The 16,191-nt window shown below is 39.0% G+C and overlaps 1 protein-coding gene across 1 annotated transcript in view; it reads right to left on the reverse strand.

Annotated features, from left to right (window-relative positions):
* Nucleotides 1-16,191, reverse strand: part of stard13b (StAR related lipid transfer domain containing 13b) — a 550,394-nt gene that overhangs the window by 372,276 nt on the left and 161,927 nt on the right. Inside the window, exon 3 of the mRNA XM_087988237.1 lies at nt 3,239-3,397. Coding sequence (XP_087844363.1) covers nt 3,239-3,397 — 159 coding nt within the window. The remainder of the gene's footprint in view (nt 1-3,238; nt 3,398-16,191) is intronic.

The following is a 16,191-nucleotide window of genomic DNA, read 5'->3' on the forward strand; positions in this document are numbered from 1 at the left end:
GTATAATAAGTAATTTTTGTGTTTGCAAGATGTAACAAGTAGAGTTGTGCAGGCACTGGGATCTTAGGTATCTACAATGTTTGTCAATGACTTGAATGAAGGAACCAGTTTGTCAAATTTACTGATGGTCCAAAGCTGTTTTGAAACTACGGTGTGAAGGGGACAAAAGGATTCTGCAATGGGATATAGATAGGTTAAGAGATTGTGCAAAGAGTTGGCAGAGGGAGTATAATGTTTAAAAATGTAATCTTGTCCACTTTGGCAAGAACAATATTACTTAAAATAAGAGAAATTACAGAAACTTGACGTATAGATAGGTTTCCTGAAATGAATCTCAAAACATTAATATGAAGGTCAGGCAAGTTATTAGGATGGCAAATGGAATGCTGTCATTTGTTGTAAGAGAGTAGGTTATAAAAGTAGGAAAACTTTACTACCAAGTATACAGGACATTGGTAACACAAAATCTAGAAGACTGTGTACATTTTTGGTCATAAAGAAAGGACATAATTAAATCTGAAACAGTACAGAGAATTTTGACGAAATTAATTACAGAGATGAAAGGCTTATCGTATGAGGAGAGATTGAGAAGTTTATGTCTATACTTGCTGGAGTTTAGTAGGTTGAGAGGAGATCTAATTGAAGTATGTAAGATGCTACAAGGGATGTTTTTCCTTCTACAGCAATCTCATCTGAGAGGTAATAGTAATAGGCAAAGGTTTGGCAGATTTAAAACAGAGATGAAGAGGAATTACTTCTCTCAAAGGGTCGTGAATCTGTGGAATTCACTATCCAAGAGTGCAGGGGATGCCAGGACACTGAATAAATTTAAGGAGGAAGTTGACAGATTTTTCATTAGCTTTGGATTAAAGGATTATGAGGAACAGACAGGAAAATTAAGTTGAGGCCAACAGGAGATCCTCCATGATCCTGTTAAATGATGGAGAAGGCTTGAGAGGCTGAATTGCCTACACCTGCTCCTAGTTTTTATGTTCTTAACAAAGTCTATCATATGAGGGAAGGTTAGGCTTGTATCCACTGGAGTTTAGAAGAATGAGACATTAGAAAGTTTAAGAAGTTGGCTTTTCCTAGAGAAGATGACGATGAGGAGAGTTTTCCCTCATTGAGGCATAATCTGTGGAATTGTCTTCCGGAATAGTGGAGACAGAATAATTGAACATCGTTAATGTGGTGATTTTAACAAGGTCAGCCAGGTGGATATCACAGAATATGAGTTTCTTGATTGGACAAAATTAATAGCCCCAATCAGGGAGCCCTTGCTGACAATTATAAACAGGAGTGTCAGAGGTTCTGTTCACTCTGAGACCTGGCTCTGAGGAAGCTGGAGCAGTGTCGAGGACTCTCCAATTGTAAATAAAGGGTGACTTGGTGATGGGATACTGGCCTCTGAGGAGTTATATCAGTTTAGGCACAGGTGGATGGATTTTAGACTGAAAAAAATAATCAAAGTTTATCAGGACCAGGGAGGACAATGGGATTGAAGTCACATAATCTTAAAAAATGGTGGCGAAGTTTTGAGGGATTGAATGACCTACTGCTGCTCCTAGTTCATGTTATTTCTATAGATGCCTAGAAACACCACCACCTGCATGTTCTCCTCCAAGAGATGATTGCAAACTGAAACTGTATCACAATTTCTTTATTGCCATTCAATCAAAAAAGCTCCTCTATTAGCACTGTGTTTTACTACGCCACAACTGCAGTACCTCAAAGCAATACCTCACTGTTATCTTCTCAGCAACATTTTGGGGTGAATTTCAAATGCAGCCATTGTCACCAACACTTACTTCCGATGAGCAATTTAAAAAATGTGCTCAGAGAACTGTAATAAGAGTGCCTCTTAACAAGCTCAACATTACCTTCAGGTTGGATCTAAATGATGCTGAAGGCAATTTATACATGGAGGTGAGGTACTGTACCAAACATTATCAATTATAATGATATTTCATTGATGGATAATATTGCTTTCAAAAAAACCAAAACTAAGGAGTGTATTGTTCAAATTTTAAAATTAGCATTAACTCTTGATATACTGAAATGATGAATCTAGGTTGCCAAATTGGACTACAGATGTAAGATCGATGGATTTGACCTTTCAATTTTGCTGCCATCATTCGGCTACTCTTTTATTTTTCAAAGTGCAAATATATTTTCCTGCTTAGTTAAATGAAAAGACGTTTGGCTGAAAGGTAAGGCTAAAAGTTCAGTTCGGAGTTTGTTCCTCCTTAAGTTGGAAATCACAACAATTTAAGTCCAATAATGTCATTAAATTTATCTTTCTAATCTGCAGTAATTTGAAATTGGCTCACTAATCAGCTGCAAACATGCATCACTATATCACAACTTCATTTGATATCTTCACAACAGGCGATAAATTTATTCACTAGATCAGTGACTTCCCACTGCTACTGCTTGAAATCAGTTATAGAAGTAGACTGTTTTGGTACAGTACCCAGTGGTTAAGTACAGTACAACTCTTGACAAGTTTGGTTCACCACTAGACTTCTTAAAGTGACACTGAGCAGTTTCCATTTAACAGGCTATAATAAATAGTCAAGCTAAACACTTCAGCCAAACTCCCAACTGAACCATTGGGCAATGACAGCAACAAAAATGACAACAATTTGCATGAACACAGTTGCTTAATTTTTAAGATAAAGGTATTAACTATTATGTACACTGATCCAAAGAAGAGATTAAGAGAGTTAATTGTAAGCTGCTTTATAATTTATCTCATTACCATCTGTTCAAAATCCGCCTGGAATTAAAATGGACCAAAGCACTAATGATTAAGTATGTTGAGTGCATATTGATGGCTGAGAATGAATGAAGGAGTATTGTTATGTTTTTAGTATAAAACTAATAAACACCACAGATTTCATACCATCTGTTATCAATGCAGTCATGACAAAAATAAAAAGCATTGAGGAGCAGCTCGATAAAATAAACTGAAAAATTAATGACAAATAAATAGTCTGAACAAAGTCAGGCATAACATCTATGAAGAGAAGTGACAAGTTAATATTGCAGTCACAGCCCTTCATCAGAACTATATTTGACTAGGTGTTTACTGTCAGCATTTGATTGTTTTTCTTTTAAGATTTGCTTCCATTTAGTTTTTGTTTGAAAACACATTTCACATTACCCAATGCCACCCTGTTTTGCTGTGTATGTTGAATAGATCAGACACAATAAAAGGAATATAAGGATCGCTTACTGGCTGTTGAAAATCTTGACGTCTCTTGGTAGCAGGGGTGCTGGCAGGAGATGAACTGGAACTAAGTGCATCCTCAATGTCCATGTTCAGCTGGTCAAGTTTCCTCATCAACAAAGACATTGAGTCTGACCAATGAAAGACATCTTCAGATCTCAGTTCCTGCAAGAATCATCAATTGAAAATTCATTACAATCAGTGTTCTAACAGTTGTATTAAGAAACTATTAAGTTAAAGTATATCAAATCACAAAATACTCTTCAGTGCCAAGTGCACAGTCATGATACTAAGGTGTCAGTCACATTCAATGACAGCCTGTCTAAAAAGAATTAGATTAGAGCCCAACTCTGGAGGGAACTGTAACCATCATCAAACAGATGAACAGCAATAAAGCTACTTGAGTAAACCAAATTTTACTTGAAGCTTAAAAGATGCTGACTGGACCCGAAGGACCAAGCTCCATGTACTTTTGATGGTCTGCTGGGAACAGGACAGGATCTCACTAGATTTTCATGATGGTGTTATCATCAGCTTGTACAAAAACTAATATCATGGGATCACTGTCCTTTCTACTACTGAGAAGATCTTGGCTAGAAGATATCAGAACAGGTTACTGTCTACCATTGCAGAAAAAGTCACCCAGTTTCAAATGCTAGTGCCTACTAATATGGAAGGAGAAAGTGAGGTCTGCAGATGCTGGAGATCAAAGTTGAAACTTTATTGCTGGAACAGCACAGCAGGTCAGGCAGCATCCAGGGAACAGGAGATTCGACGTTTCGGGCACAGGCCCTTTCTGAAGAAACGTCGAATCTCCTGTTCCCTGGATGCTGCCTGACCTGCTGTGCTGTTCCAGCAATAAAGTTTCAACTACTAATATGGAAGACAACTTCCCAATAAGTTAGTAATTTCAAAGAAGAGGCACCACAGGCATGGTATTTGTTAGCAGACAAATGCAGGAAAAGTGTTGTAGACCTCATCAAGGTACACAAGAATTTGAGCACAGATGGACTTTGGAAATTCCTTGAAAACCTCAGATGCCCATCTGGGTCCCTAGCGACGATAAAGCAGCTTTATGAATATCAGTATGAGTAAGTTACACACACCAGTGACCTCTTGAGTCACTTTGGAATCTCCAACAGCATGAAGCAGGGATATGTGCTGGCCTTGATTTTATTCATCTCCTTGTTCAAAATAATGCTGCAGCAGGAAAGGAAGACTTTAAGGAGGGAGTTTACAGATGTTTCTGAACTGATAAAATCTCTTCAAACTCAGGCATCTTCAGGATCGCACAAAGACATATGTAAAATTCATCCATAATTTTTGTTTTGCTGATGACTGTGTTCTTCTGGCTCACAGGAATCAGGAGTATCTTCTCATTTGATCCCACCATAGCCAAAGAAATTAACAGTAGACTTTTAAAATCAAAACCTTTGTTGTAGAGGAGATTTAATGAGATCATGACACCTACCACAGGGCATCAAAAGCCTTTCAGACAAACTCTCAGACAGCATTAGAACCATACAGTTGTGGAGGTCAATGCCATGTATCTTTCCCTGATATCCTGGATGCAACGTTGTAATAATTTCCATGACCTCAAACAAATGGTCAACATCAGTGAATGCATCTGTAAATGCCTTATCCCAACAATTGCACCATTGACCTCACACACTGAGAATTCATAACAACATGATTAAAGCAGTTGACAGACCCTACAAATGAGTGGACCAACCACAGTGTTGCAGCACAGATTAAACACAAAGTATGCAAAATTTGCAGTCTTCACCACCATTTTGTATGGCACTGAGTCATGCATTCTGAACAATATAAATCTTCTAGATCATTTTCACCAGTACTGTCTCTGCAGCAGCCTCAAGATCCACAGGCAAGACCATATCAAAACACTGAAGCCCTGGCCATGGCCAACATCATCAGTATCAAGACCATTGTCCTGTGAAATCAATTGTATTGACTGGGTTACAACAATCACTTGCTGAAGATGTATTGTAAGGAGAGCTGAACAGTGATAAATGGAGTAGAGGGACTCCATCCAATTGTTTCAAGGACTGCCTGAAGATGTCCCCTCTGTGTGCCATATTGATCATTGCCAATGGAAAGCATTGACCATGGATCATGATGCCTGGAGATGTTACATCAGGAGTGCTACAGACTTGAAACTTAATGAAAAATATTATAAAAGAGAAAAGGAGAAGAAGGATGGGTCAAAATCTCCCCAGCAGCAGCCATACCTTCACTTGCACTTGTCAGAGAATCTGCCAGTGATAGAAAGACCCCACTAGTCACCAATAGGCCTGGAACTAATGAATACAGCAAGTTGAAAATCTTATAACCACAAATATTTTATTGAGAGAGTTGTAATGTGGCTGACTCTAAACAGCCACTTGTTCCAGGTCAGTTACAGGAGGGAAATACATATTGGCCTGGCCTGAATAATCACATCTCCTAAATTAATAAGTAAAATGTTAACTTGAGTAATCCCTGTGTAGGTAAGGGAAATCAAACAATATCACTGCTATTAATTACTCTCCAGCAACCCATTTTCAAAGTGCTCATGTGTCAATGTCAAGTCAGGACAAGCTAGAGATTAGCCCCATACAGATGATTATTCCATTTAAACACACAATTTTTGCTCACAACAAACTGTAATCACTGATGGAAAGTAATAGAAGCATCCAGGAGCTTTGGGCATTCAGCCTGGCATGGATTCAATGCATTCAGGAGAGGAAGGTAATGGAAAAAGAAGAAGGCAAAGAAAGGCTTTTCTAATGACAATAGTGGGGTAACAATACCATTTCTGATGTAACCGGCTTGAAAACTTTATATGTCCTTGTCATTTAAATGATTATTGTATTCAATCAGTGTTGAGCGCCTTTGAAGTGAGTATACCCCAAGCGGACACAAAACCATCAGATGCTAACACAAGTTCAAGTTAATCAACATGACATAAATTTAATTTTCAGCTTTTGGATGAGATAGGTGCCAGATGTCATTGTACAAGATTTTCTTCTGTTGTGGTGGAGACCTTTGTCGTAGACAAGGTTTAGTGAAATCATGTCACCTACCACAGGGCATCAAAAGCCTTTCAGACAAACTCTCAGACAGCATTAGAACCATACAGTTGTGGAGGTCAATGCCATGTATCTTTCCCTGATATCCTGGATGCAACGTTGTAATAATTTCCATGACTTTAAACAAATGGTCAAAGTCAGTGAAAGTCTGTAAATGCCTTATCCCAACAATTGCACCATTGACCTTACACACTGCGAACTCATAACAAGATGATTATACACCGACCAAAATTTCTTTATCAATCACAATGCCTATCTAACAATTCACACCCACATCTCACAGCTGGCACATTTACTTTTCTTTATTCGGTCATGGGATGGATGTGTTGCTGGTAAGGACAGCATATGTTGCCTATCCCTAATTGGCATTGAGAAAATGGTGGTGAACTGCCATGTGAAGTGCTCTAATCCATGCATAAAGGCATGTACAACACTGCTATTGAAGAAGTTAGAGGACTTTGACTCAGTGATGCTGAAGAAATGGTGACATATTTCCAAGTCACAATGGTGAGTGGTTTGGAGTGGAACTTGTACATGATGTTACTCCCATGTATTTGTTGTCTTTACCCTTCTGGATGGTAGATAATAAAGAAGCCAAAAAGGGGTCAATTTTAGCTCAGGATTAAGTTCAAATTACCCTCCAGCGTGAGTCTTGCCCCACCATCTTGATCCATAGGCAAAAATTAGATGTCAGAAATAAGGGTGGGGCTTCTGCATACAGTACCCTTGTATTATTTTTTAACGTTCATAGAGCTTTTCTACTGTCGAAAATCCAGCCCCTTGTAACATTCAAAATGGGAAAAATACCATCATAACAAACAACAAAGAAATTATTTATAAATTTTTTTCTCATAAAAAGACACATTTTTAGAAATTTGAGGTCCAAGTTGCCTCCTTCGATGGAAGGTTGTTAGTCTCGGGTGGATTATACTACGGAGGATCTGAGAACATCACTGCTCCAAATTGACAGTAATTGCTAAAATTACCATTTCCATGTGTCACATGATTCTACAGCACAGTCAGAAGAGGGTTTCCACAATCCTCCTTCCTGCTGATAGCTGCACAGATGAAACCCAGCTGCTACAGGAGGACTGGTTGCTAACTTCGCTGAGACTAGAAGGCCATTTTGAACTCCCCTGAAGGTCAGATTAGTTCTGGAGCTAATGCCAGTGTCAGGCTAATTACTTTTGTGGTAAACATATTTTTCCACTGATTCAAAACAACAAAGCAATAAGCCTGAACAACTGTTGTTGTTATCACAGTACTCAATTAAATGTTTTACAAAAGCAATCTACAAAAAATTATAAATATTAAACACAATATGAAATCAAACAGAATTTCCAAGGTGCCACTGAACTCTATGGAATAATATTGTCGATTAATTTCCATCCTATTGCTCACATTTATTTATTTTCCTCTCTTAAATTTCTCCAGGATACACATTGGTCAGTTGTTCACATCCAATTAAAAATGTCTGGTGGGCTTTGAAAGGTGAAGAAAATATAAGAGATACAGTCTGCTGCTGCAGTCAGAGAGAGAGAGAGAGTGCCTCCTAGAACTTTCAACATAACACTGCTAATAGCTGCTGACTGCTGGGGTCAAGGGGAGATGTGCAAAGAGATCATGGATCACTGAAATTACTGGTATGCTGTACCTCCAAGTATCATACATGTTCCCAATGTTGTAGGAGGGCCATAGGCTGATTGGAAACCTCCAGTTGGCCTCTCATCAATGGTCTTAACTGGCCTTTTAACTGACTTAACAAACTACACACCAGTTAAATTTAGGTATTTTTCTCGTCTGCAGAAAAATTGATCTCGTCTACAGAAAAATGGCCAAGAATTGTGATGGAGAACAGGCACATTACTGCAATCAGGAAATTCTGCTCCTCCACACCAAAGCCAAAATTCTGCATTTTATCAATTTCATTCCACTTCAACCCAAACTTGCTCATTTAGTAAAAGTTTATCAGACTTGGAATTTCAGAAGCTGATGGTTGCTGATTTTAACTGGCTTAGCATGTAAAATCATCCAGAAAGATTACAGTTTCACCTTGGCAATTTGAACAAAAGCCAGTGTTTTTATTGTGACAATAGAAGCCCAAACAATTATATTTTCTCACAGACTTTGTGGTGCCAGGATGGGCAGGAGCTTTGACTTTTTCCAAGTCCCATAAGGAAAATTAAGATTCTCCCTAACTTGGACATGACCCCACCAGATTGCAAAGTCCCTGTGGATTTGTCCAGGAAGTTAAGTAGCACTGACTAACAACTAGCAGAACTGCTTCAGTCAGGTGTCAACTTGTAGATTTTGAATAGACCCCTGATTTTCTAAATTGCTTTGGTGTCAAACTGTAAAAAATTAACCTGGAATTAAAATGGAAATAAATGTTTCTATATTTTCTCTTCCTCCATTTCCCTTGGTAAATACGTCTAAATCTGAGCAGAAATTTGAAGATCACAGACAGAAATCTCTATCACACTATCATGCAGTGCATGCAGACAAATAATACGTTATGCAAATACACTTAGAGTCATCGAGTCATACAGATGTACAGTCCAACTGTTCATGCCAACCAGATATCCTAAATTAATCTCATCCCATTTGCCAGCATTTGGCCCATATCCCTCCAAATCTTCCCAATTCATGATCCATCCAGATGCCTTTTAAATGTCGTAATTGTACCAGCCTCCATCACTTTCTCTGGCAGCTCATTCCATATACACACCTACTGCGTGAAAACGTTGCCACTTAGATCCCTATTAAATCTTTCCCATCTCACCTTAGCCCTATGCCTCTAGTTTTGGACTTTCCTATTCTGGAGAAAATACCTTGTCTATTTACCCTATCCATGCTCCTCATGATTTTATAACATCTATAAGGGAAAATAGCCCAAGTCAAATTAGCCTCTCCCTATAGCTTAAACTCTCCAACCCTAGCAACATCTTTGCAAATCGTTTCTGAACCCTTTCAAGACTCACATCTTTCTTATAGCAGGAAGACCAGAATTGAACACAGTATTCCAAAAGTGGCCTAACCAATGTCCTATAGAGCCACAACATGACTTCCCAACTCCTTTACTCAATGCACTGACCAATAAAGGCAAGGAAGGCTTTCTTCACTATCCTATCTACCTGTGACTCCGCTTTCAAGGAACTATGAACCTGCACCCCAAGGTCTCTTTGTTCAGCAACATTCCCCAGGAGTGTATAAGTCCTGCCTGATTTGCCTTTCCAATATGCAGCACCTCACATTTATCTAAATTAAACTCCATTTGCTACTCCTTGTCCATGTGTCCATCTGATCAAGATCCCGTTGTACTCTGAGGTAACCTTCTGTGCTGTTCACTGCATCACTAACTTTGGTGTCATCTGCAAACCAACTAACTATATCTCCTATATTCACAACCAAATCACCTTCTGCATGAGTCTTGAAATGTTAGTGCATTGATACCAGGATTCATACATTCAGTTCTGAGGAAGGATCACTGGACCCAAAACGTTAACACTGATTTCTCTTCACGGATGCTGCCGGACCTGCTGAGCTTTTCCAGCAACTTCTGTTTTTGTTTCTGATTTATAGCATCTGCAGTTCTTGCGGTTTTATTTTGTAATTAACTCGCTGCTACACCTCTGCCAGACATGCCCACCTTGAAGAAGTTCTGCTCCTCTCTCCAGCCGGATTTCCATCCCAAGCTCTTTTCTTTTTCATCGACATTAATTTCACTGTCACACCTTTGTGTTTGACCAAGTATTTGAGAAAACCCATTTCCAACAGCCACATCACATTCCTCAGCGATTGCTCCAGTTCTGGGGAAATATCACCAGACCCAAAACGTTAACTCTGATTTCTGTGCACAGATGCTGTCAGACCTGCTGAACTTTTCCAGCAACTTCTGTTTTTGTTTCATTCTTTCAGAAGATTTTTTTAAAGGTTAATCAGAAAATATTCATGGATTGGCCGATCCATGAATTTCTGATTATTTTTAGATGTCATTGATACTGATTTAAACAATTACCATTCCTTTAATGGTTGGCAGAAGTTTATAATAAATAGAAACCTGGCAAGTTTTGACACTTCCTTGCCAGTGTCTAAGTAAAACTGTCAAGCTTATGTTGAGATAAGCAGCTTCAGAGGTCAGTACATTTACGGGTTGGGTGGAAGGAGACGTTAAGTCACCTTGAGTCAAGAGACTTTGGTCAGTGGACAAGTACCCTGGCATTCCAGTGTATTTGGAAAACCTCCAAGTCTTTGAATAATTCATTCATTCATGGGGTTTGGTTAAGCTCAGTTGGCTGGTTCAATTCCTGCACTAGCTGAAATTACCATGAATACTCTCCTTCTCAACCCCTTCCCTGCTCTCAAGTTAAATCACCACTAGTTGTCTCTCTTCAATGAGAGAGCAATCCTATGGTCTAATAAGACTATGGTGACGTGACTTGACATTCATTCATTATGAGATGTAGGCATCGCTGGCAACACAGCACTTTTCCATCCCTGACTGCTCTTGAGGAGGTGATGCTGCTTAATAACACTGTTGGTGATACTTTCCATCATTTTGCTGATGATGAAGAGTAGAATGACCTGAATTTTCCCTGCTAGATTTATCCTATTTTTTTGTGGACAGAACAGTCCTGGGATATATTCCTCATTATGGGTAGATGTGTGATTCTTCTATCCAAGTGGAAAGATGAAAAGGCAGTATGCCTGGAGAATCTGTGTGGAAAAGTGGGCTTTGGTGAATGAGATGGGAAGTCATGTGATGCAGGCTGCTTTCAATAATACAATCAACCAGAGTTGCTAATTCTACATAACTGTCATTACCACAATAGTGTAGCCTCAATTTCCCAGAGCTGCACCCTGATTTGAATCTTGTTTGTCACTATGCGAGGTTATCATAACGAACTGCAAAACTGCCCAGGTTTCTGTTGATTACCTTGATTACTAAATTAATGAACCTCTGGGTAACAATCCAAGTCATCAGCAATTAACATTTGGAAGTTGAATGCAAGATTCAAAGATGGGTGTGGGAGAAATGGGTTTTGATTCTTTCGACACTGCCAACAGCATTGAGTGGAACTATTGGGTCTGTCTTTATCTGAACTACTCTTGGATCAGTATCTTGGCAAATCATATAACTAGGGTTGTCGTGAAGGTGTTACATTAACTGTTGGGAGGTCAGGGTGGAGGCGGGGAAACTTAATTAAATCCTGTTAAATAATCATAAAATGCTTTATGTTCACTTATGGCAAATAATCCATTCATCAGAGGCACAGATAAAACATATTTACAAATAAAATCACACAACACCAGGTTATAGTCCAACAGGTTTAATTGGAAACACACTAGCTTTCGGAGCGACGCTCCTTCATCAGGTGATTGTGGAGGGCTCGATCGTAACACAGAATTTATAGCAAAAATTTGCAGTGTGATGTAACTGAAATTATACATTGAAAAATTGATTGTCTGTTAAGCCTTTCATCTGTTAGAATACAGTGATAGTTTCACTTCTTTCATGTGTAAATCACAAAACCCTTTTTTTAAAAGTTGCATTCTCGGGTTAGCTGTTAACAATGGTGATAGCTAGACAATATGTTGAAGGTGTTAGCCCCCTGTGTTCTCTGTCTATGACCTGATGTTTAGATTGATTCTAATTTAAAAAGTGAGATAACAGAGTTTTACATAAATTCATGCAGTTTTTGAGCTCAGAGTTCTACATGAATGTATGCATGTATACATGAATTTTTCAATGTATAATTTCAGTTACATAACACTGCAAATTTTTGCTATAAATTCTGTATTACAATCAAGCCCTCCACAATCACCTAATGAAGGAGCGTCGCTCCGAAAGCTAGTGTGCTTCCAATTAAACCTGTTAGACTATAACCTGGTGTTGTGTGATTTTTAACATTGTACACCCCAATCCAACACCGGCATCTCCAAATCATATTTAAAAATAAGTCTTTTGCAAATCAGGCAAATGGTACAGAAAGCAGATGAGACCTCCGCAAATGATAGCAGAGATGGGCACATTTTCTAGCAGCTAGAGGACTCATATCTGTAAGGTACTGGAAATTAGTTGTTCTAATAGTCGTGCTAACAGTCTGTTTGCATGGTTTAGTTTCTTATGTTCAATTTTGCAGCAACATTGTATATTATTCTACAATCTCTAAGCAAGTAAGTGGCATGCAGTTTTTTTTAGATTAGCAGTGGCTTCTAACATGATCACTCCTCTTTGTACCAATGCATACATGTATATGAAAGGTGTATTTTACTTCTGCATACAATGAGCTCAGTATTTTACTTCTGCATACAATGAGCTCAGTGAAATATCAACATAAACCTTATTTTTCCTTATTCCTTGTCACCTTATGTTTTTATGTCACATTTACCATCAAATAGCGGAAGTAGCAGTATACAGTAACTGTAACTCACTCAGATTGAGGTTCATCAGCTCCATTCGGACTCACCAAGTAGTACAATATCATCTCTACTCTGACAGTTCAGAATAGTGAAATGCTAGTTTAGCCTAAAGGCTGGGTAGTAACTCAATGCCAGCCTAGCTGACAGATGGGGCACAAATCAGTGCCAGTATCAGACTGACAGATGGGATATAGGTGTCAATGTTTGTGCAAATTCATCAAGCTGCTCTGAAACATCCCTAAGGCCATTTCACACCTCCTTTGGATCCGGATCCAACCTATGCTGGCTCATATTCAACTCTCCATACATCTCACGTGGTCATTTTCCAATGGACAAACTTCAGTATGGTGTCCACAAATATTCAGCATCTCAAACAGTTCTTAGGGACCCTTGGCCTCCAAAGTTATTTCTGAATCCCAGCACTGATTAATCTTTCAATTTCCAAGGCAAAAGTGGGTACTGCAGATGCTGGAGATCAGAGTCTAGCTTAGAGTGGTGCTGGAAAAGCACAGCAGGTCAGGCAGCATCCAAGGAGCAGGAAAATCGACATTTCGAGCAAAAGCCCTTCATCAGGAATGATTTCTGATGAAGGGCTTTTGCCAGAAACGTCAATTTTCCTGCTCCTCAGATGCTACCAGACCTGCTGTGCTTTTCCAGCACCACTCTAATCTAGACTTTCAATTTCCAAGCTGACTTATTTGCCAATACATGCCAATCTCATTGTACAGAAGACTCCTGAGTTTACATTTGGACAGCTTCACATTATAATCAGAGGGTAGAGAGTAGACAGCCAGGTTCTATCCATCCTAACATGAGCTATGCCCCGTGTTCATTTATGTGTTTTTTAGAAACAGGTTCTGACTCAGGTCGATTACTTTTACCTTTCTTAACCTTCTTGTGTCACCTCCTGATCCTTCTCTCAACTCTACTTCTGTTTCTGTTGCTTAATCAGCACACTGATTGTCCTAGACTTGAATTTACCTTGCATTAGCTTACAACTCCCTTTATGTCACTTTTGATATTCTGCCACTGTCCCCATTCAGGTACTCACCATTGCTGTCTTATGAGGAGAAAGTGAGGTCTGCAGATGCTGGAGATCAGAGCTGAAAATGTGTTGCTGGAAAAGCGCAGCAGGTCTGGCAGCATCCAGGGAACAGGAGAATTGCTGTCTTATGTTCATGAATATCATCATCTCAAGGACAATCCCATGTAGATGCTACAGGCTCATCTTGAAATTCCTTCCTATCCAGCTTGCACCATATATTGTTGTCCCTTTTGATTGATTGAGCATATTTTCAGTCATTGCACCTGCATTTCCCTCCATAATCTCTATGCACCTGGAAACAAGGTCCTTGCCATTTATTGTCATATTGTGGACAATTACATTGACATCCTGCTTTTGATGGAAATTTGGCTGATACCTTGTGGTGATACCTTGACCCTTACAAACCATCCCTGACTGATTAAACGTTGACATATATGCTTGCTCCAACAGATTAAGGAGGATAGGTGGCCTTTAATAAATTGGATCTCACACCATATTCTTGGTGCAACCTTTCTTACATTTCGTTTCACTCCTTTAGCTTCTCTCTTAATATTTTTATTCTTTAACACACTTCTAAACTTTATCCCAAGTTTCTCATAGTTAACACTGACAACTTGCACATATATATAAACTGACATTTTGAATTATTGCATTTATATAGCAACTTTAACCTGGTGAAATATCACAAGATGTTTCACAGGAGCACCATAAAACAAGACCATCAAGGAATAATTGGCGAATCAACAGCACTCAAATTCAAATGAATCTTTGCATAATTGGGGCGGCATGGTGGCTCAGTGGTTAGCACTGCTGCCTCACAGCACCAGGTTCAATTCCAACCTTGGGCGGAGGTTGTGTGTGTGGAGTTTGCACATTTTCCTTGTGTCTACGTGGGTTTCCTCCGGGTGCTCCGCTTTCCTCCCACAGTCCAAAGATGTGCAGGTTAAGTGAACTGGCCATGTTAAAATGCCCATAGTGTTAGGTACATTAGTCAGAGTGAAAAGGGTTTTGGGTGGGTTGCTCTTCAGAGGTTCGGTGTAGACTTGTTGGGCTGAATGACCTGTTTCCACACTGGAGGGAATCTAATAATGTTCTAGTGATTTTTAGGACATTGGTTTCTCTCTTTCTGATGGTAAATTGAATCTGGTGCCAAATCAAAAGAATCTCCAGGCATCAGCAAGCAACTAATCAAATTAAAATTAAATGCAAGGAATGGAGGGATATTGAGCAGGGCCAGGCGGAAGGGATTAGTTTAGTTTAGGTGTCATGTTTGACACAACGGTGTGAGCCAAAGGCCCCATTAGTGTGTTGTACTGTTCAATGTTCAACGTTCTAAAGTGTGCACATAGACAATAAAACAGGAAGTTTAAAGCATGGAGGGAATGAGCTATCACATGAAGTGCAGGAGGCCAGTACAATTACAACATTTACAAAGCATCTGGACGGGTATATGAAGAGGAAGAGTTTCAAGGGATGTGGGCTAAATGCTGGGAAAAGGAACTAGGTCAGATTGAAATGTCTAGCCAGCACGGATGATTTGGTCTAAAGAGTCTGTTCCATGTTGTATGGCTCTATAATAATTGTCTTCACTTGAAATGAACAGTGTAGATAGCAAAATAAGTTAGGATTGTTAAAGTGAGTTAACTATTTTCATGACTCCTTCACTTCAAGTGATCTCTCTATTCCAATCATCTCAGTTGGCTATCTCTGACCACTTGTATCCTTTTGCACTCACATTCTCCTTTCATCTTAAAATCCACTTCCTTCTGAACCTATATCAAAACAAAATTCTCCTCCAAGTCACATTGAACTGAATTTCAAACTCCCAACTGTCTAGACTTTGGTATTCTATTTGTCATGATAGTTCTGAAAAAATCCAGCTGGACAAATACTCCCTAACTGTTGTCTTTTTTTGCCCTGTATCCCAGTAAAACTCTCACTTTCACCTAACTTTAACATCAGGGACATGCCAGAAAAAATAATAACTTGTTCAAAAGCCAGGGGTGCAAGCTATTCTCTACATAGGTCATATTGTCTGATTTCTCTCACTCTTTAAAATTCAAGCTTTTTAAAAAATTTCCATTGCCTTTTCTTTTCCTTCAACCTCACTTCCCACTTCAAGCTTCCTTATTTCCAGTTCTTTTCCTTTCTATTCCCTTTTAATTCTTTTTCTTTTAGTTCTCTTCTGGTTCCATTGTTTTCCTTTTTTTCTTACAAATCTTAATTCATTTCTAGCTAAACCTTAGTTAATTCTAGCTGTGATAGGTCAATTTTGGGTTTCACTCCTTTTATTGCTAAATGCTGGATAATCAGATTAAGCATCACGTCCTTACGAATTCCTGCTTTTATTTTTATCTTCAATATAAATTCTGACGTTCTCAGTGTGGCCTTAGTTAAAGACT

Source organism: Chiloscyllium plagiosum, unplaced genomic scaffold (assembly GCF_037043375.1).
Source record: "Chiloscyllium plagiosum isolate Xiang-an unplaced genomic scaffold, Cpla_swu_hap1 HiC_scaffold_6, whole genome shotgun sequence".
Classification (NCBI taxonomy): domain Eukaryota; kingdom Metazoa; phylum Chordata; class Chondrichthyes; order Orectolobiformes; family Hemiscylliidae; genus Chiloscyllium; species Chiloscyllium plagiosum.